Here is a 23,463-nt window from a genome sequence, read left to right on the forward strand (position 1 = left end):
ATGTTATCAGCGTGATGGTCAGAACCCTCACTGGTAATCTACACACATGGATTACTCGGCTCCTTTTCAACTCAACCCTGACACTGCTCTACTAATTGTATGCTGGCCAATAAGAGCTCCCAGCCACAGATAACTTGGTATGATAAGGACTAGAAATGGCAACTTGAGGGCTGCAGAACCCATTTTGCACTCCAAGTGTAGGCTTTACCAGCTACAGAAAGTTTTCTTCTTAAATTATTCACATCCCTTCATAGATGCTTACCATATCTTCCATTTATTATGCTGCTGAAAGAGTGGAGACCTCAGGCAGTTGTTACATTGTGCTCTACTGCACTCCATGTTTTCAAATCCTGGGAACTAGACTGAAGGAGGACATCTGTGATCTTCTATAACTTCTTACTTCCTAGCAGCTGGATCATAGAATGTGGATAGTTCTTGCTAATTACAGAGTACAAAAAAAGTGTTTTTTCCCTTATCTGGAAAAATCACGGCTGACCGTTGTGGAAGGTGTTTGATTGCTGACGACATGTGCGAATAAAGAATTAATTGCTAAAAGAACCATGGTAGGCTTACACTCTTTGTTTCATATTGTAACTTCATATAGTCTAGTGCACTATATTCTGAAAATATATTTTAACATTGTCAGGATTACTTGTAAAAGCTGGGAATTTAACCCTGTTTTCACCATAGCTCAGCGATAAAAAATACACTATACATTACAAAAGATCCAAACTACACATACATAACTATCAAAATATTACTGTTAATACCCATTATCAAGCTAAAATACACTTAAAGACTTTGCAAAGGTTCTGGTTCTTTACTCTATCACATTGCTGCCTTGCAGATCCTGTGATAGGTGAAAACCAAACATTGCATAACCTTTAATTTATCAGCTAAGACCCTGGTCCATAATATCAAATTATTACGGCCTCCATTATTGCCTTTTCCATGCAGTTACCTCGCACATCAAACAGAAACTCGATTCATTGGAATGTCCATGGTTTTATTGATTCCAATAATTGATTGTGAGTTTTCTTAAGAAGCTTACTGATTTATCTGGTTGTTGAATTGCATTGTTTTAGGACATCTGCCTAAGGACATTTTAGGACATTAAATACCAAACCATCAAGAATCTTGTCACATAAACTATAAATTAATTTATCCCATTAATGGGCTAGCACATTTTTTCCAGAGGACTGGTATATACTCCATAGAAGTTTCAGTTGTCTTTTACTTCCTTATTTCACAAACAAGTAACATATACTTGTTTCACTGGCAGCAAAATCCTATTAAAATGAACAAATTAGTGCACTGGTGGTGTGTCTAATCATTCACATCTTATACCACCCTATCATTTCAGTAGCAACTCTGAAAACGTGGATTCAATTTGATCAATCTATATAGTAATATCTTAAGATGAATAAGAATTTAGAAATATTTTAAAATACAGCACATCAGAAAATAAAAAATAAAAATGAAAAAGGCCTAAAAATACACGTTGGCTGATCATTTCAGATATTAACAAATCTATACTGAAAGTCTTCACTATGGCTTGATTATAAATGCACAGATATCACTCATGTTAGTCTTTTATGTATGGTTTTCCACTGGATCTTCACTGCCTTTTACACTCTGATTTTATCTTAATAATGTATTTATTTTGCTGTGTTTTTTGCAAGTATGTTTCCTTTAAATGTAAATGTAACTTAAGTCTTTAAGCATTGATACCAGCTCTGCAGTTGTGAGATAAGTTTGATTACACAGCTCATTACCAGTTTTGTTATATCTTTCCATTCTTTGCTTTTAAGATCTTGCAATCTACTCCTTTTGTTCCTGTGGAAAAAGGGAACTCCGTGAAATGTTGGCAAACCTAAACCTGGGAAACACTTCACACAAATTTGTTTGATGGAGGAAGCAACAAGCGGCAAAAGAAAGCAGTCACGTCCTACATCATTCACCCACATTTCTGTCTAGGTTCAAATACCCCACATCTTCATGTACTTAAAATATGAATTAAATTGAGTGTTCAAGTTCTAAGAAAAAGCCTTTGGCATATTACAAACTAAGAATAAAAATGGTTTACTATAGTGCAGTTGTATTTCCTGTGCTTGAAAATATGAAGGTTTTATTTCCACTTAATATGAATTGCTCATAGATGCTCATACATTTGTAGAGTGGAGTTTATAATAAAGCTGGCTTGTTCTTAACTGTATATATACACCGATCAGCCATAACATTATGACCACTGACAGGTGAAGTGAATAACACTGATAATCTCGTTATCATGGCACCTGTCAGTGGGTGAGATATATTAGGCAGCAAGTGAACATTTTGTCCTCAAAGTTGATGTGTTAGAAGCAGGAAAAATGGGCAAGTGTAAGGATCTGAGTGACTTTGACAAGGGCCAAACTGTGATGGCTAGACGACTGGGTCAGAGCATCTCCAAAACTGCAGCTCTTGTGGGGTGCTTCCGGTCTGCAGTGGTCAGTACCTATCAAAAGTGGTCCAAGGAAGGAAAAGCGGTGAACCGGCAACAGGGTCATGGGCGGCCAAGGCTCATAGATGCACGTGGGGAGCGAAGGCTGGCCCGTGTGGTCCGATCCAACAGACAAGCTACTGTCGCTCAAATTGCTGAAAAAGTGAATGCTGGTTCTGATAGAAAGGTGTCAGAACACACAGTGCATGGCAGTTTGTTGCGTATGGGGCTGCGTAGCCGCAGACCAGTCAGGGTGCCCATGCTGACCCCTGTCAACTGCCGAAAGCGCCTACAATGGGCACGTGAGCATCAGAACTGGACCACAGAGCAATGGAAGAAGGTGGCCTGGTTTGATGAATCACGAGTTCAAGGTGTTGGCCTCCAAATTCCCCAGATCTCAATCCAATCGAGCATCTGTGGGATGTGCTGGACAAACATGTCCAATCCATGGAAGCCCCACCTCGCAATTTACAGGACTTAAAGGATCTGCTGCTAATGTCTTGGTGCCAGATACCACAGCACACCTTCAGAGGTCTAGTGGAGTCTCGACGGGTCAGGGCTGTTTTGGCGGCAAAACGGGGACCTACACAATATTAGGCAGGTGGTCATAATATTATGGCTGATCGGTGTATATACACATATATTAAGCATTGCAATGTTACCCTAAAATGTGAGACTTTTTAGTCCATGTACGTTCATCTGTGCATTTTCTAGCATGGATTTCTTATCATTTTTAACTGTCCGTATATTTGCTTTCAAGAATGTTTGTTTTTATGGTAAATGTAAACTTGTAAGCTGGATGCAATGTGATCAAAGTTTGTAATTGATATGGATGCTATGCTCCTGTTTTAGAAATCCTATGGTTTGTCTTCATAGTTTGTTTTCTATCTTCACAACCACTAGACAACATGCAGCTCCCCAAATTACAAAGGGCTCATCTCAGTGGAGGTCTTCATGATGTCAGCATGATTCAGATTGGGAGGTGTTTTTCCTTGGATGAAATTAAGTTTGTTCTAACTTAATCAATACATCTTTTGAATCAGTTTTTGTTACAACCTCTTAGAAAAATATTATGAATATTTACTTTGGTCAAATATGGTCAATGACTTGAATGATTTGAAAATTGAAAAAATATACATATAATCTGTCTAATACAATATTATTCAATTACCATATCAGAACCTTTGACTGCCAATAGTAACAACAGTAATAATAATCATTATTCCACCTTGAATTAATGATTGGACCATTAGTTTAAAAAAAAACACCATAGATTGTTTAATACAACATACCATATTTTCATCAAACAATGTAACATCAATAAAATTGTGTCAATTAAAAAAAAATCTGCATATTACCTTTATTGCACAGAACAAGTTGAATGTTTTTGTCATCGATTTTTTCTTTTAATAAAAAGTTCTTTGTTTTTGACTACATACATGTTGTAGTCCAGAATTAACCAAAAAAATAAATGAATAATAAAATAAAATAATAAAAAAGAAAGATTAATCTATTAATCAATGGAGCTGAAATATTGAGTAAAGTACACACAGCTGTAACAAACATCCTTTTAGTCACTCTATTTTGAGCAGTACAAGCCATTATAGATGGTTTTGAAAAATGTTACTTTAAAGCCTTTACAACAAACCACTTTGGGTTAACACCATTTATTGGTATGTGGTTTCCATCTTCATTTTTGAATCCATACAACCCTTGATTTCTGCCCTGGCATTTTAAATATCTTAGCTGTCATAAATAGCCATACCCTTTACCTCTACTTTGTTGGCCCAGCTGTCCACAGAGTGTACTTCATAAGGTCAGGGTTTTGTACATAAAACCTTGAACATCAAACGATTTCTGGTTTGCACCCTTTTGCAGAAAGACTTAATTTAGAATTACATAATAGTTCCTGGGTATCTCTGATGAAATGGAAGCTTTTTTTATAAGATGGGATTCAAATAAAAATAATAAAAATATTTTGAGCTTTATTTAATTTCTTTTAAAAAATGTCTGGCTTTTCAAAACTTCCCAGAAGTAAAAGTAGTTTGGGGAATCCTTGGAGGGTTGATGAACACACGACCTTCAGGTTATCGCACCTCTCCAGAACTTCAGCATTTGCTATTCACCTTGTCTAGGTCTACAGCAGACCTAAGATTTCTGCTCTTCAAGTGTTTATTATTTTCATTTTATCAAATGACAGCAATTCTGCATAACCTGCAATTGTATTTCAATGACATGTTCAGGGGTAACAGCTCTTCTTGGAAATACAAACTAAGTGTTATGTAGTGAGGGTTTTCTACTGGGGGATTTCATTTTGTGTTGTTGATCAACTACATATGTGCAGCATATGTATCTTATGTATCTTTTGTGTTAAGATAATGTAGTATGTTAATTTATACACTGATAATAATACATGTGCATACTGTATGTAGCCACTGAGAAACATCAGGGATTCTATCATGAAAGATCTTTTATTTATGATGTGACTGACTTATTTCAAGCATATAATGTCTGTGCATTTAGTATGCCTAAGCAATCTTGATTATTTCCCCTTTTTTATTTTACTCTTGGAAGACAAATAAATAACATTTTTAATCAATATTGATAGAAATTGCAAATTATGATAAAAAACAGAATGTTTAATCAGAATGCTTTATTTTAGTTTGTTGTAAATAGAATCCTCCAAAAGAAAAAGAAAATAAACAAGGAAGGGTAAGAAACCATTTCCATTTTAACAGTAGAATTTGGAAACTGTGGAAAGGCTTTTCCTTTTTACAAACTCCTCGCAATGTCAGGACCTGTTCTAATTCAGAGGAGTATGAGCAACTAGGTCTGCAGAAACTGGAAATTGAGTCTGGATTCAGTTTGACACCAGGTCTTCAGTGAGAGCCCTGCAATTTAATGCTGATAAGGTGGAGAAAACAAGGCTTTACAAACAAGATCCTCAATAAATACCTTTCCCTTCAGGTTAACCGTGCTTTGAGCAGAAATGTCCAACACACTTACTTTTACAAGCACATACTTGTGCTCAATTTTGAGTGGATATTCATGTTCACTGGCAAAGGTAAGACAAAGAGTCTTTAATGAACAATTCGATGTATGTCATAATTAAATATATATATCTGAAATATTAATTATTGGCTACTTTAATCATGCATTTGTAATACCAATTAAAACAATCTGAGTGGCTATTCAGTGATTTTTTCTCAAATGGTAGCTACACTTCATTGGATCCGTACTGAAGCACACACACACACACATACAAAAACACATTGACCCTGTAGTTTCTCAGTAGGATCAACTCTTTAACGGTTCTTTTTCAGATAATTAAACTAATCTCTCAGACACCCATATTTCCACACTTTCTCTATTCCTGGGGAATGACTTTAAATTACAGGGTCAGGCATTGAGGAATCAATAAGTATGAAGAACACGGGGATATAAAAGCCAGTTACTCAGTTTTGTTAAGTTTCATTTACTTTAATATAACAAACATTCACTAGGGAATCATTAATAATTTAAAGGAGCAAACCTTATATGTATTTTCTTTTCTGTAAGTATGCTTCACTTTGGTTTGAAAATAAAAAAAAACAGCTAAAATAAAATGAAAGAGATGCAGTGCAAATATTTTGAACATGATTGATGATGTCGTCATTTATTTTGGTTAGGCTTTGCTTTAGGTCATCAACAGTGGCCCTTGGTGGAGTGTTGAAGGACATTTTCAACAGTCAGGAAACACAACAGCCATGAAAAAAAGAAGCTTCCAGAACCCTTCTATTCTATAAGGCTGAAGGTCAGTGTGTTCAGCAACCCATACTTCAGTGTCCCTCCTAGTTATCATCTCATCATAATATCTATGTTACCATTTTCATAAAAAAAAATGAAAAATTAAAAAAAATAAAAATTGAAAAACTGAAAGATAAAAGGATTGCAGGAGGAAAGATGATTTGCCTTTTGCATTCTGGCTGACAATAAGAAACTTTAAAAGGGTTCATTTATTATTATTTTTTTAAATATTTTTCCCCCCATAAAAATCCACAACAAAGTTCTGGTTCAAAGAAGTGGTCCCTGAAGGTCCATTGCAAATAAGTCTTGGTAAAACATCCAGGAAGGACATCAGCTGTGTAGTTTCTTTCATAATTTAACAACAATGAAAGCAAACACCCCTTCCCATGTTTAAAGTCAGGACAATTCTGTTAATATAGAATAACATCCCGGGATCCAGGGGGTTTTAGGGATTTTTTTTCTCTTTTATAGATTCATTGTCAATTTTCCAGGTCCTCAGTCTATCAGATCATTTTCATGTTGAATTTACGGGGGGCGTCTGCCGCACTGCTGCTCATGCCAGCATCCGATTTGCGGGGAACATATTCAATTTCTATGTTGTGCTTGGTATTGCCTTTGCCTCTGCTCCAGAGGAAGAGGAGTACCAAACAAAACAGAACGACACCAAGGAAAGAGATGAATCCCATAGTGGTGGCAATAATCAACGTTTTGATGTCAAAGGGAAAGGGGACCGTGGCACGGGTTCCGTTTGCACCGTTGTCATTGGGTTGATTAGAGATGAAGGCCAGGGTTTTATTGGGCTGATGAGGCCAATCTGGTGAGTAGCTACGAACGTGCAAATGGGCCAGTGCAGTATCATTTCCACCCGCGTTGCTTGCAATGCACACATATGTGCCATTGTCCTGGATCTGGGCATAACGGACTTCCAGGGTTCCGTCTGGAAACACTGACAGTCGGCCAATGGTCTTCGTTGTGATGAGGTGCTTACGCGGGGACAACCACATTATTACAGGGGCTGGGTCTCCATCTGCCTGGCATACAAAATGAATTGTGGTCCCCTCGTCGACAAACTTTTGCTGGGCCTTGCGGTCACGGATCCTTGATTTACGGCACGTGAAATAGTTGGGCTGGAGAACATCTGGAAAGTCTTTAAACTCCTTGCCTTGGACAAACTCGGGCATCGCACATGTGGGTTGCTGCCTATTGAAGTTGAGCCTCCAACGGCGACGAAACACCCAAAGTAGGCGACAGTCGCAAGCCAGAGGGTTGTCATACAGGATCAGCGTCTCCAGGTTGCCTACAGAGTGAAAGGCAGTCTCTTCCAGGGTGGTTAAGGAATTGCTTGAGACATTGAGGATCCGCAAGTAGTTTAGGCCCCTAAAAGAATATGGCTCTATTGTAACCAGTCGACCTCCAACGAGGTGAAACTCCTGCAGTCGAAGCAAGTCATGGAGCTTGCCTCCTTCCACGGTGTGGATGGGGTTAAAGGACAAGTTCAGGAAGCGCAGGTAGACAAGATGGCGGATAGCCACATAAGGAATGGTGGTCAGGTTGCAGTGAGTGATGGTCAGGGAGGTCAAGTTAAGTCCGTAGAGGCAGTTGGAGGTCATAGTGTCCAGAAACGGCCAATGAGTGATCTCAAGAATTTTTAGCCGGTAGAGCTGCTTGAAAGAATAATCCCTAACAATGTTAATATTGAGGTGCCGTAGCTGGAGTACTATCAGACTGTGGAGGTGAGTGAATGCCTCAGTAGGGATGGAGGTGAGATTGCACTTCTCCAAGGTGAGTTGTTCCAAACTGTTGAGTCCATGAAAAGCACGGTGGGAGATGAACACCAGGTCATTGTCTCCGACTTCCAGGGCCTTAAGGTTGTAAAGGTCCTGAAACATGTAGTCCAGAAGGATAACTATCTTGTTCTCACTTATGTCCAGTTGGGTCAGGTTGCTGAGTCCTGTGAAGACCCCTAGCTGAATGAGCTTCAGCTTGTTGCTGCGCAGCCCCAACGTCCGCAATCCGTAGAGGTTGTTGAAGGCGCCCGGCTCGATTGTGGAGATCACATTCTCATTCAGTTCCAGTTCCTCAAGGTGGGGGTAGGGGGCAAACTCATCGGGGTTGATGATCTTGATGCGGTTCTTGCTGAGGTCCAGAAGGCGTGTCTCTGTGGGGATGCCCTCTGGCACAGCTATTAGCCTCTTGCGGTGGCACAGCACTGAGCGCTCCTGGCCATTGCACTCACAGCGAGCTGGACAACCTGTGGCTGAGCCTGACAGGACAGTGCCCAGCATCAAGAGCAGGATGGGCTGCCAGCAAGCCACCAGGGAGCTGTGCACGCTAGCCTCCCCAGCCACCATCCTACCTGTTACCTGCAGAGACACAAAGAAGAAGAGAGGTTAAAATGGAAAAAAAAGCTTTGGAAACAAGAAGTTATTTAATTGGCAAATTTCTGTTAGTGAAAATTGGGTAACACTTAACAATAATGGTCCTAACCCTGACCCTAATTGTGTTTTATATATACGATGAGGAGAAAAAGTCAGATCAAGTGCATATGGTACTTATGTGTTATTCCTGTGGTTTTCAAACATTAGTTCTTTAAGAATTGGAGCCCATTATTATAACATGTCACTGAAAATTGTAAGGCAACATTTTAAGTGATTTTGCTCTGGAAGCAAATGGTTTGGCAATCCGTCCCTGTCGATCTCACTGAAGTAGAATGACAGTGTTTGTTGAGGGGTGTCCTCTATGTCATCCACAATTCATTCATTGTTTAAAGTTCTCCATAAAAAGTGTCGAAATATTATACAAATCTAAGATATTTAATTGTTTCAACAACATCATCTCGGGAGCATTGGGGCTATGTAAATACTGGAGAAGAACACTGGTGCAGCGTGTCTGTTGTTTAACAAACATACTGTAGATGACTTAACTGAATCTCACCGTTTCAAAGAGATATCAATTGAGATTAAACCAGAAATAATAAACTGCCATCTGGTGAAGCTTTTCAATGCATCATAACAGTTAATCCTTTTTAGTTACACAATTGTAATGGCTAGTGTGAATATTATAAAAGTATAATGTCTACTATACCAAATAAGATATTGTGTATAGAGGAACACATGAGTTTTTAATGCAAGATTCACATGTAAGAACACTAGGATTCTAAACTAAAAATAAATGCTATCTACAATAGAATGCAACAGAATTTAACAGAATAACGTAATATTGCATAATTTCTTAGATATCTGTATTGAATTTTGAGATACTAATTTCTTAATGTAATGCTTCAGAGAACGCTGGTATGCTTTACTCTGACAGTCGAAATCATATTAGGAAAGAAGAAACCTAAAAATGCTCTGTTTGTCTTGTTTATGAGCTTTCACTGCAGTGACATGGAAAAATAGCAGAACCAATTTGTACTATTAATATGTTCTGTTTCCCTTTTCTCTCCTTAATCTTAACCCATCACACATCTCTAATATAAAGATATTTTCCATATCTGCTGCGTGGGTCATTTAATGTGCTAATAAAGGAAACTGCCAGACTTTCAGCAAATTTGCTGCCTGAATATTAGGTAATAATTCACTGTAGGGGTGCAATCCCAATGAGATCATACTTGGTTCAGATACGGGGAGTACAACAGTGTTCTGCTGCATGTTCAATAAGATGTTTCAAAGCTGTTGAGATTTTCTAGATAATGCTGCAGGGGTTTAAACCCATCCACTTAATTGAAGATTCCATATTTCAACTTTATATTGCTATTATTTTGAAAATAAATGACAACCACATTGATGATAATTTAAGAATTCTATTTTCAGCCTACAAGAAGTGTGAAAAGGCTTATGTTAGAACAATTTTATAACTTACATCTGTCTATACTGGTCAGTGGGAAATCTCTCATATAAAGGAAGTAAACCACCACTTTTCAATAAATAAATTGAGCTCACCCTAGACACAATTATACTGTATATTAGGAAAATATATACATTTTATCAAATGCTTTAAAAAAATCTCTTTCTTAAATAGATATGATCAAACATAACCATTATACCACCTTTCATTCCAGAATTATACATACATAAGACTTTTATGGTACACCACTTGAAAATGCACAACAATCCTTTTGATCTCCACAATAATGAGGATAAATCAATCACATGAAAATAAATAAAAGCATTTTCACCCAAAGATTCAGAATGTAAGAACTGTTAAATGAGGAAAACCCATTATAGAAGAAGACATTTCAATGACAGTACAATATATAGTCTGCAGTCAACCGCGGCTTTGGTGTTTTGTGTTGAATAAGAACAACAGTCAACAGAGTAAAAAATATCTGCAAGTCGAAAAGTCAAAAAAGATCTTGTGATTTTAATTTTAACAGTGTTCTGAAAAAAATGAATATGCAGATTTTTTTCCCCCATCTACAGAGCACAATTTCAACATACATAAAATGGTCTACTCAGTTTCATTTTGTTGGTTAGTTACATACATATGGGAAGTTATTTCATTGAGATACACATTTATTAAAATACTTATTTACTATTGTAAGAACTGAACCTGTAACTGATACCATTACAAGAATACAAGAATATAGAGGGGAGGATACAAATACACTGGATACAGCAAGGCAACGCTAGTACATAAACTTGATTGACAATATCAGTCTTTTGAACCTCCGTCTAAAATTCCAGAGTTGCCACCCCACACAACAGAGAAGCCAATGGCAGTTGCTTATTAGCATACAATGGAGTCCTTACCCACTCCCTCTCATTTCTGGGTAATGACTCTGGTTCCCCACAACCGAAGGTGATTAAATCTGCTCTCTGTAAACCCTGTTAGACATGCTGTTCTCACTATTCTTTATCAACAGCTACTGTTTTGCTATTGGTACAAGACATTCAGAGACCTCCCTCAACCATCTGTGTCCACTTTCTGTAAATTAGGATGATATCCAAGAACATTTAGAGAGAACAGATCCACCGGAAACTGTGGAATTTCATCAGTACAAATGTTTCCAGTTTCAGTTTTATTCAATACACTATGAATCTACATTATTGCTATACATAAATACATATATTGATTGTGTTATTACACGATAATTAACATCCATGTACATGTTAATAAGGAATTTAATAGAAATGTATTTATGTGATAGGAATTTTTTAATTTTGTTCAGAGGGATTTAGAACCTACCTAGTATGTACCTACCACCTCATGGTACTCTTTTTTTTTTTTACAACAAAATATATTTTATTACTAATCTTAATACTTACTAAAGCTACTACTGAGATTTCCTTTTAAACAATCTACACAGATTGGATTTGTGTTGTACTTTTACTGTTAATGCTTACATATGGTAACTATATCAATTATTATTATGCAGTTACACATAATGCAATACCCAAGTTAGCAAATTTTATAAGCAGTCAGGCGGTGTTAAAATTAGCTGAGCTGTTAGAAAACTAACCAGTTACATGCTTTGTCAGTAATGTATACATTTTGTGCATCTGCACCATATATTATTATTATTATTACTATTATTTTCTTCTGCTCTACAATAAGTTAGAGGAGTTGACAGAAGGGTGTCAGGATTGTTTTGGGAAGGTTGCAAAGCAGGGACGGAATCGATGACAAATGGTGCCATGCATAATATATATATATTAACATTTATCACCTTCAACCTTTGCAATAAAATATGGCCTGTGTTACAGACAGATGCTGTATTTACATAGTAAGAACAAGTTTAAATAAATATATAGAGTAAGATTTGTGGGTGAGAGTGTTGTGCTGTTTTCAGTCTATAATAGAATTAAACATTTTCTATAACAGCTGCTTATTGGAGAGGTATTTTTTTAATTAATTAATGTATTAATCAGTACTTATTGTATGGTTTATATTGCACACATATTAAAGTTTTTTTAAGAAAAGGTTCCAAACTACTTTAATTTGCAAATTGTATTGTTATACAGTAGATCCAACCTGCTATTTCTGGTGTAAAATTAACATCTACTCAATAAATATAAAAGACAAATACAAAAGAAAACAAAATCAGTGTATGGGCAATACAGATGTGAAGTGACGTCTATAAGGTTATATGCCAATAACAGTACTAGGCTATATATAAGCATGGTACCTAGAGGGAAGTGCAGGAGAGCAAAGGTGAACTTTTGAGGGAAAGAAGTGTGAATATGAGTTTTGGCAATTGCCTGGATATTGACCGCAGCTTTGGAACTGAGAACCCACTTTGGATAATGACTAGATTAAGACTATGAGTCTGCCTAATGCCCATTAATCCATTAATATAGTTAAACACTTCAGGAGTTAATCAACAACAACCATGATGGTAATATTTTAAGAATATATTACTTGAGGCTCTGGAGGAATTTGTACAAAACGTAGCAAAAAACATTGGCCAAAATGGTTTAATAGAAGTGTACAAAAAAATATGAAGAGAATGACAATATTGTGGAGCACATAAAAGGGATAGAGATTAAACAAAATACAAAGAATATGTTGAACTGCAAAGAGATCTTAATGCAAATATTTATTTTCAATACTACAACAGCAAGAGGTCAATAAAGGAGGAAGGTAAACAGATAAAGGGCCAAAATGGAAGTATCTTGGAAAATGAACAAGATGTGACAAATGTTCTAAATGAGTATTTCACAGAGGTTTTTACAAAATAAAAAACTGACAACATGCCACAGGTTAACAACCAGTCCAGTCAAACTCTAAGAGAGATCAGGATAAATGAGGACGAGGTACTACAGGGACTAGCAGAATTAAAAACAAACAAATCACCTGGGCCAGATGGTATATTTACAACAGTACTTATTATAATTTAAAATTATTTATAGGCCACTAACTAAAATATTCCAAATGACACTTAGAACAGGGGATGTGCCAACTGACTGACGGCAAATGTCATACCAATCCACACGAAAGAGTACAAAACTGAGCCAGGAAATTACAGACCAATCAGTCTCACCTGCATTACTTGTAAAATGTTGGAAAAATTATTATACAAAAAATAGAGGAGCATCTTAATGAAAACCATATTCTTGAATGGCCTCCTCTCGTTTGTATACTTTCTTATGTTCTTCTTCTTATGTTCTTATAATGAAAATTTGAGGAATTCGGTACCACACATAATATTATTTTTTTAAAGAAGTTGTCAAATTACAAAAAATGGAGCAATAGTTCTCAACTGTTTTAGATTTTAAAAGAAGTGATGATGCCCCATATAATTATGATTTGATCGTGGTTCTGCGAAAGCAAATAGAAGACATGTTTTGTTCTAAAGCATAGCACATTCAAATTATGGTCTCTGCTTATTTTCTGTCACAGTGTAAACAATCTGGCCTGAAAAGTAATTGATTAGATTTTTGTACTTTATGCTGTTGAATGTCGATACGTTGTCAGATTCATTATACATTTCCTGTTATTTAACAAGTAAAATAAGAATACATTTTACCTGTATTCTACTGCTAATTCAAAATGTATTAGAGTAGGTTCATTCATGCAGATTATTCAGTCACAGAATGGTGTCTTGGGTATTTCCAGACTAGTAAACATAGGGAGGCTGTCACAACTCATATGTGCCTCTTAAGTGGCAAATTAATGTTGAGGAAATATACAACCAGTTATTCTGAGACCATAACTTACTTGTGCTTTGCAAATACTAGATGTGTGTAGATACTAAACTGCTTTTTTATGATAGAACTGACAGTAATTACTGCAGAACATCTTACTGAGCAACATGTTTTGAAGAGAAGCCATAGAAAATGTCATACACTCTCTTTACAGAAATTAATACTGGAAGTATTCTCTGAACAGCTCTAATCCATGGACATGATCCACTGCATCAAGACTATACAGTGCAACATTATTTTTCTCTCTTAAATCATACAGAAAATGAGATGCTTATAGTAGAGGTTTGCCTTCTCTTAATCTTTAAAAGAACAGACAAAAGCCATTCATTAAACTTATAAAATATATATTTTAATAAATATAATTTTACAATCTTTCCTTCTACCAACAGATCACAAAAATAATTGCATTTTCCAAGCACAGTAGAGAAACCACACATGCAATAAGTCTTCTCTCCTTACAAAGATAACAATTTTGCTTGGATGTGTATTTGTACATAGTAGCTTCACAGCAGTTAAATTACTCTTATCAAACAGAATATATTTGGATGTGCTCTAAAAAAAACTTCAATCAGAACTATATAAAAAACAATGGCAGCAAATTCATTTTCATGCTTGTCCTCTAATATTTACTTTTTGGATCCATGGCAGTCTCTTGTCTTTATGGAATATTAACAATAAATATAGATGAATCACAATTCTGACCACTACATGGCAATTACCGACTTAAGAATGGTGACTAGAAAAATGAGGTAGTACAGACATTATATAAGATGAAGCATAATAATGGCAGTTCAGACCCCAGGAGTTGCATGTAGACCTAAATCTCAGTTTTAGGGCTATATGGGCAGACTGCTGGAGCCTAGAGGTTAAAAGAATATGTCTGCAAATTCAGATTGATATAAGTTGTTCATGTTGTGGAATAAGTAACTATGAAATGGAAATAGATCAGAATTCCTTAAAGAGGAAAAAAAAAAAAATCTTACCTTTTTATATATATATAAATATTGTAATGCTGTGCCGGGCCATGTGGTGAGGGACCGCCACGAACTAAGGAAGGAAATTTAACGGGGGGGAACTGATCCACTATTCCCTACATTACCTCACCCCCCTCGATAAAACATAAGGCTACAGGCAGGGAGGAGGGCCTGACTGAGAGAGAGTTGGAATAGTGGTTAAGGAATTTAATAATGGTAATGGACATTGATATTGATTTTGGACTTTGAGTGTTTACCAGTGTGTGTATTTGTGTTTCATTAGTTTTGTTAAGAGAGGGACCCGTTGTATGTTTAGTTTAGGCTGCAGAGGGGCTAGGTTTTTATTTTTTTAATATCTGTTTATTTGAGCACCCCTGCATGGTGTATAAAAACATTCACCAATTTTGCACCATAACCATGCCTATTGCTTCCTGAGCCCCACCTATAAAACCCACGGACACTGTGTCCAACCCTACACAGTGTCACTATATATATATATATATATATATATACACACACACATACATACACATATATATTCTTATTAATATATCACTGCTTCCTTAAACTACAATGCTAACTACATTGTTTAACCTTTAAATATGTTGTGGTAAGCAGTAATATTTAAGCATATTGCTAGAGACAGTAAGTAAGAACAGTAAGCCATCAATAACATAATTAAATGTGCATGCCAACCGGCCTCGGAGTTCCTATACATCAATTCTCACATTTCAGGACCATCCCTAAGGAAACAGAGTGACAACCCATGATTGCTGCAGCCTACTTACATGAAACTCCTCCAGTCCTCAGCATATTAACCTCCCCTCTTTAACCTCTCTGTCACAGACTACAAAAAGAAAGATAAAATGGTAACATGGGCCATTTGTCTGAAGAGGATGACTGTCGAAGTATTTGTCTGACTCTACGGATCTTATGACTTCCCTCTCAAAACAATACAAATAAACCCAAAACATAAAATAAAATGTCCTAGTTCTTTCTTGTTTGTTTCAATACCCTATATTGATGCAGTCAACATGATTTGTAGAATACAACCTGAGTCTCCCCAAATATCCAATTTGTTTAGATTTTGGCTTGTGTAAGGTAGACAGTTTACATAAAACGATGCAAACCTTTTAAAGCAAGCAGCAAAAAAGAAGCCCACTTATTAGTTGAATAAACCTTGCTAACATCCTTCTAATAACATTGTACCCACAGATAAATGAACTATATATATATATATATATATATATATATATATATATATATATATATATATATTTTTTTTTTTTTTTTTTTTTTTTTCTACCTTAATATTCAAAATAAAATACTCAGCTAAGGAACTGTAGTAGTAGTAATACAAATTCTCTTATTGAGATTATATTTTTGAGATTAATTCTTTTTTTTTTCATACATGATCAATATGTTAACAATACCAGATAAACAGTTAACAATAAAGAAGAAATCAAAACAACAACAAAAAAGGTTTCTCTGTAGTACAAATAAAAATAAACTAAAATAATCAATGTGGTTTATGATCTCCCGTAGTATGAAGAGAAGAAAGTGAAAATACCTTTGTTTGTAACATAGTGTAGACATATAAAATGTCATTAGTTGGGTACACCATGTTCTGAAATGATTTATGACAGCGCACTTCAGATACAGATGTGTTAAATGGACCAGTGAGCAGTATCAGGGACATAAATGATTCTGAAGTTAAAGGCACACTTATCTTCCTAAATTGCATATATATATATATATATATATATATATATATATATATATACACACTCATCTAAAGGATTATTAGGAACACCTGTTCAATTTCTCATTAATGCAATTATCTAACCAACCAATCACATGGCAGTTGCTTCAATGCATTTAGGGGTGTGGTCCTGGTCAAGACAATCTCCTGAACTTCAAACTGAATGTCTGAATGGGAAAGAAAGGTGATTTAAGCAATTTTGAGCGTGGCATGGTTGTTGGTGCCAGAGTATTTCACAATCTGCTCAGTTACTGGGATTTTCACGCACAACCATTTCTAGGGTTTACAAAGAATGGTGTGAAAAGGGAAAAACATCCAGTATGCGGCAGTCCTGTGGGCGAAAATGCCTTGTTGATGCTAGAGGTCAGAGGAGAATGGGCCGACTGATTCAAGCTGATAGAAGAGCAACTTTGACTGAAATAACCACTCGTTACAACCGAGGTATGCAGCAAAGCATTTGTGAAGCCACAACACGTACAACCTTGAGGCGGATGGGCTACAACAACAGAAGACCCCACCGGGTACCACTCATCTCCACTACAAATAGGAAAAAGAGGCTACAATTTGCACAAGCTCACCAAAATTGGACAGTTGACGACTGGAAAAATGTTGCCTGGTCTGATGAGTCTCGATTTCTGTTGAGACATTCAGATGGTAGAGTCAGAATTTGGCGAAAACAGAATGAGAACATGGATCCATCATGCCTTGTTACCACTGTGCAGGCTGGTGGTGGTGGTGTAATGGTGTGGGGGATGTTTTCTTGGCACACTTTAGGCCCCTTAGTGCCAACTGGGCATCGTTTAAATGCCACGGCCTACCTGAGCATTGTTTCTGACCATGTCCATCCCTTTATGACCACCATGTACCCATCCTCTGATGGCTACTTCCAGCAGGATAATGCATCATGTCACAAAGGTCGAATCATTTCAAATTGGTTTCTTGAACATGACAATGAGTTCACTGTACTAAACTGGCCCCCACAGTCACCAGATCTCAACCCAATAGAGCATCTTTGGGATGTGGTGGAACGGGAGCTTCGTGCCCTGGATGTGCATCCCACAAATCTCCATCAACTGCAAGATGCTATCCTATCAATATGGGCCAACATTTCTAAAGAATGCTTTCAGCACCTTGTTGAATCAATGCCACGTAGAATTAAGGCAGTTCTGAAGGCGAAAGGGGGTCAAACACAGTATTAGTATGGTGTTCCTAATAATCCTTTAGGTGAGTGTATATATATATATATATATATATATATATATATATATATATATATATATATATATATATAAAACAACAGATGAGAAGACTCAAGTTTCACATCCTTATTAGAACATAGAGCATATTCAGTGTTTATCAACATATGAAAAATACATGATTTGCATTTCTGGAGCTAAAATAACAACCCCTTCCAAACTAAATGATTACCATAATATAAAGGTCAAACTGTGAAAATCATTGTCTGGAAAGGAAGCATTCTAAACCTTAATTTAATTCTTCTTTGCAAATCTGTATGCAAGTGTGTCCTCGTAGAAATACATGAATTGAAGTGAGGTTCTAAATTAAAATGACCTAGATTTCTGTATGCAAATACATTAGAAGGGAGCAAATATTAGATATTAATGTTGTGCAAATGAACCACAGAATGTTTGATCTGAGACAAAAGTGGCAGAAGAAATAAAAGGAAAATAGCCTCATTATAGATACTGCATTGTAGAGCCAGGGCTATTTTAGGTGACTGGGTGAGAGTTGGAACTCTTTTTTTTTTTTGGAACCCCTAAAAACACTGGCATCTATAAAAATCCCTGTTCATAGCAAGTTATTTCATACAGTTCACAGACTGGATGAGAATCTCAATTAAACAACTGCAAATAAGTACATATGACTATCTAATTAGATAGAGGCTGGGAGATTATACCAAAATAAATAAAACACTGTATGGTGACCAGGAATAATCAAATAAAAAAACATCAAAGTATAGATATTTCCATCTATGGATATTATAAAAGTAAAGATAAATTCTTTAGAAAATCTATACTACAGTTAAATGTAATTTAGGTCAGAAGCATTGTCAGCCATAGTGAAGAAATTGCAGACTACAGCATTAAGAATACCTGACTAGGTTAAGTCTTCAATTTAAGAATCTAGCTGTGTTTGTACATGTGTACTAATAAAAATAAATAAGATTATACTGCAGATGTTTTTGCTGGAGTATTAAGTGTTAAAAAAAGCTGAGCTGAAACCAAAGCTAAAACTGATCAGTCAGCATTGTGTTTAATCCTTTGGGATGAGTTATTTATTTATTTTTTCTGTGTTTTTCCATCTGCATAAATTCAAAGCTGTGATTCATAACCATTTTTAAAAAGCATGTATTGCGATGTACTGTAATTTCTTGCCATCCATTTTTTCAAAGCAGTTTTTTTTTAATATATTGTATACACAATTTTATTATCACTTGGACTTTTAGAGGGCAATGCAGGGAAAAATAGTTATTTGCAAACAAACAATTTGAATGATAAATAAGGCAGTTCAATTTGTAAAGTAAAATCATATTTTGCTTATTTGTGGTCAGACTAACCACTTCATGGTTTATTTTCCAGCTGTTGCAACAACTGCAGAACAGAGAATTAAAAAATACATATTTATTTATGTGTGTGCTCTGTGTGAGAGAGAATCTGAACTTGTAACACTGATTAATTTCAGCAAAAGTAAAGACCATATTTAGGGCACTACCTTCCTCCGGCTTGCGGCATCCTATTGTGCTTTTCCTGCTGTTTAACGTTCCTTTATATTGGCCCGTCTGTCTCTCTGGGGTAGGAATATTACGAGATCAATTTTACAGTTTTTCATTTGCCGGCTGAATTACCAAGAAAGGTGACCCTTCATGTCACTGTGATTGAAATCTGGATCAGCAGTGTGGGCTGGCTTAGGCCATGCATGATATGGCAAGGCTTAAATCTGACTTGACACAGGACAGATGGGTTCCAAAGCTTTAATCCTTAGGAAGAGGCTGGCTGATACTAGGTACAGAATTCACATAGAAACAGCTGTTAGACACCCATCTGCCTCTGCCCTCTGCATTTGCCTTCATAAACATGTCCCTTGTACCAAAGAGTTATACCCACTTATTACTGTAAGAGATCCTAGTAGGCTGATATGCAGTTAAAACTGAGAGATCACGTGACACTACCCAATCCTAGTCATTCATTTTTTTTAAAGGTGGTATATATACATATAAAAATGGCAAACAATTATAGAATATAGAGTAAAGTGTAGAATTTAAATCAAAGGAAGCTCTGCTAAAACTGCACAATGAGTTAGGCAGATTATATTTAGGGAAGAAAATAAAAAAATACATTGCTGCCTTGGTTCAAAGAAGAGCAACCAGGTTGATTCCTAGTCTTAAAGGATTTTCCTAAACAGATAGGTTAAAGCAACTGAATTTCATCAGTACAGAGGAGAGATTATGAGGGGAATTGATAGAAATAGTCAAAATCCCAGAAGGAATTGACAAGTCAACCCAAACTACTTCTCATCAAGAGGACAACTGGACATTACTTTTGAAACTGAAAGCAGGATGCAATTCTTTACACAGAGGGTTGTGAGAGTGACACCATTTACCCAGCCATGTCATTGAAGCAGGCAACCCAAGATCCTTCAAGACACAGCTGGATGAAATCCTTGGATCGATTACTTATTAGTATGTAACTGAATGAGCTACATGGGCCAATAGACTTCCTCTCATTTCTAACTTTTACGTGAACAAAAAAGGAACTCTCAGCTACCACATGCCTTAAACATGCCTATATTCATGTAAACACAATTGTCCATATGGGATACTGTAGATATCAGTATCTTTTTAATCTTCATAAACCTCTGTTAAACCACTAATGGACGAATGCACGCCAATATTTCCACAAACTTTCTGATAATCCATGAAGCTGATGTAAAATGACATCTCTTTGAGAGTTTGAATTACTTATATTTATATATATGAACATCATATTGCTGGAGCAGAAGTTTGTGGACAGGTATCGGGGGAGCTTCTAAAATAGCATCTAAAAGGGCTGCAAAGTATGACAGTAAGGATGAACATACTATCTGTAGAGTGGCTTTTAATTGTTATACAGAAATAAGGAATATGCCATATCCAGTGCAGACTGGAGTAGAGGAATGAGAGGAAAAGTATGGCCAAATATTGAAAAGCTTATCATTTACAGGATTAACCTTGGAAAGTGAAATGGCTAAGCAGTTGGAATTACCGTAGCATCAGGGGAGACAGAGAGCAACAACTGATTACCAAACAATAGGCACAGTAAAGGGAAACTAATGTGTATCAGAACATTTTCCTTAAACAACTGCTTACAAAAGAGGATAGTTCACTCTTGTCTAGTCTGATCTATTCAGGCAGCAAAGATCTCCCTACAGGACTTGCTTTTTACTCTGTCCCCTTACCTCCCCTGAGGCTAGCGACCTTCATCCCTCCTCAGCATGCAGCACTGCTGCTAAAACGGCAAAAATGAAAACTGCACGCCAACGCAATAACTGGGAATAATTGATTTAAAGGTCACCTCGCTTCATATTTCACATGGGCTGTGACCTCGTCCAACGATTTAATCTACAGGTCACAATGTGTATGTATGTATTCGTATTTATTTATTATTTAAACAGCATGAGATTGGAGGCTTGGTGTGCAATTGTGACAAGTGGCAGTAGTTTGTAATCTGTTGCAAGTGAGCTCATCAATGGTATAAATGGTGCTGCAAAGACATTTCTAACGAGGACATATATTCCAATATGTATGCAAATTTGCTTTTGGATATAATTCCAAAAACAACATGTAAACTGAAGAGTTAAACAGAGTTAAACATATTTTAATTTAAAATTATTAGCATCAAATTGCAAATGTATTAACAGCTGTGCAAAGTTAACGTGTAAGATACAGAGCTATAATAAATTAATATTACCATCTCAGCCTTTCAGACAAAGACGCTCAAATTGCTGGCAAAACCAGCTTTTTCCCTGGCAACATTTATGTTAAATTAGCATAATCTTCTCATGAAAAAAAAAAAAGATCAGGCAAGCCAGATTTCAACAACAGGCATGATTTTCTGTTTTCCTTTGAAGTAAATATGATTAATATCAAGCTATTGTATACATTTGACCCTATCATTCATATAATAAGAATATTTTTATCTTTTTCATACCCCATTCTCTTCTTACAATAACATGAAAGACTCATCTATATGTTCCTAAAAACATGCAGGTAAAAGAATGGCACACTTTGCTTTGAACAACCAAAGTTTTAATTAAACACTTAAATATAAAAGGTAAAGCAAGCTAAACAATGTAATTTCTTACTTATACTGGAGAATACAATATTTTGTTTCATTATTGCTGAGTGTTGTCCTACTATGTCATTATGACAACAAAAACAGTAAAATAAATAATGGTACTAAAATGGAAAAGTTGTTGTTTTATATTGAGACACAGTAAATGTTGTATTAATACAATTCAAATCAAGCAAAATGGTTGAACTTATACTCAAGAGAATTAGATTGATTATTATTTTTTTGTTTTTTGTTGGTTAGTTCAGCATGGCTCACTCCAAAACCATGCACTGGAATATTACTGGCTATGTGACATATATATTCTACAGGTTTTGATTTTCCATTACTGACTTTTATTGCAAAGAAAAACTGATGTTCAGAATATTCAGCCCTAATTCAACCATCCAGGTCGATAAATGAGGATAAACTGACAGGTTCTATACATTCTATTAGCTCAGCTCATTGCATGGTCATTTTTTCATAATCTTCAATTTAGAACATGCATTCATCATCTCAACGCACGGTAATGTGAAAAGACTCTCTCAAGGAATTTAGCTTTAATTTTCTGAAAGAGACATATTTTTTTAGTTATTCAAGGGGTCTATTGAATTGCTGTCACCTTTATGCATCTGTAATAGTTCTTGCAATTGCATGTCCATTTATAAACATAAATATTTTTCAAAAGAAATAAGGGATAGTTTTCTCTGCTATGAGATTTCACTTTTTCTGCATTATGTAGAGTATTAAGGGCTTATTGGAGACTATAGAGTTATACATAACAGAATATCAATATACAAAATAAACAGAACTGCTATAGTCTGCTTCTTCATACAGTATAAATAAGAACAATACTTTTGCCTGCTGGTGATAAGTAGAATATAATCATGCCCATGCGAGTCTGAAAAGTTAAAACTTGCCTTCAAGTGGAAGAGCCTTGAAATCCCACACACAGAGCTTAAATGCATTCAAAATTTATTGCTTTTCATCTAAAATAATTACAATAATGGGACTCAAAATAAATTCAAGGAAAATGCTCCATCAATAAAACTTGGTTCTGGAAAAAAATAAATACATATTTTCTGCCTTTGATGAGTGTAAGATAAAAAAAATACAGATATATAAAAGCTAAGGAGACTATAGAGAGAATATTAAGCACAAGAGCATTGAATTAACAGGATTTGCAGATGGACAACAACTAAAAAATTAAAAGCCTGTATTGTGTTCCTTTCTAGTTTCTATTTTAAGACAGATCTTAAGTTTTGTACATTGTCTTCCATTATTGGTTGCAACAATAAATAAAATAAACAACATACAGTGGAGCCTTTCAATAAGTACTTTAGTGGCATATGATTTCACAAGTGAGTGTATTGTTCATTCATATTGGTGTAGCAGGAAAGGTTGGGCTACGTTACAGAAAGAAGAGTTCTACCATAATTAATAATTTAATCATGCCAGTTAGGGTGCTGGATTTGCAGTGAGTGCAGTC

At 35.9% G+C, this 23,463-nt stretch overlaps 1 protein-coding gene across 1 annotated transcript in view; it reads right to left on the reverse strand.

The window, feature by feature from the left end:
• Positions 1–3,825: 3,825 nt before the first annotated feature.
• Positions 3,826–23,463, reverse strand: part of lingo1a (leucine rich repeat and Ig domain containing 1a) — a 34,879-nt gene continuing 15,241 nt past the window's right edge. The window contains exon 2 of the mRNA XM_066701694.1: positions 3,826–8,628. Coding sequence (XP_066557791.1) covers positions 6,769–8,616 — 1,848 coding nt within the window. The 5' untranslated portion in view covers positions 8,617–8,628 and the 3' untranslated portion in view covers positions 3,826–6,768. The remainder of the gene's footprint in view (positions 8,629–23,463) is intronic.

This window comes from Amia ocellicauda, chromosome 4 (assembly GCF_036373705.1).
Source record: "Amia ocellicauda isolate fAmiCal2 chromosome 4, fAmiCal2.hap1, whole genome shotgun sequence".
In the NCBI taxonomy this organism is placed as follows: domain Eukaryota; kingdom Metazoa; phylum Chordata; class Actinopteri; order Amiiformes; family Amiidae; genus Amia; species Amia ocellicauda.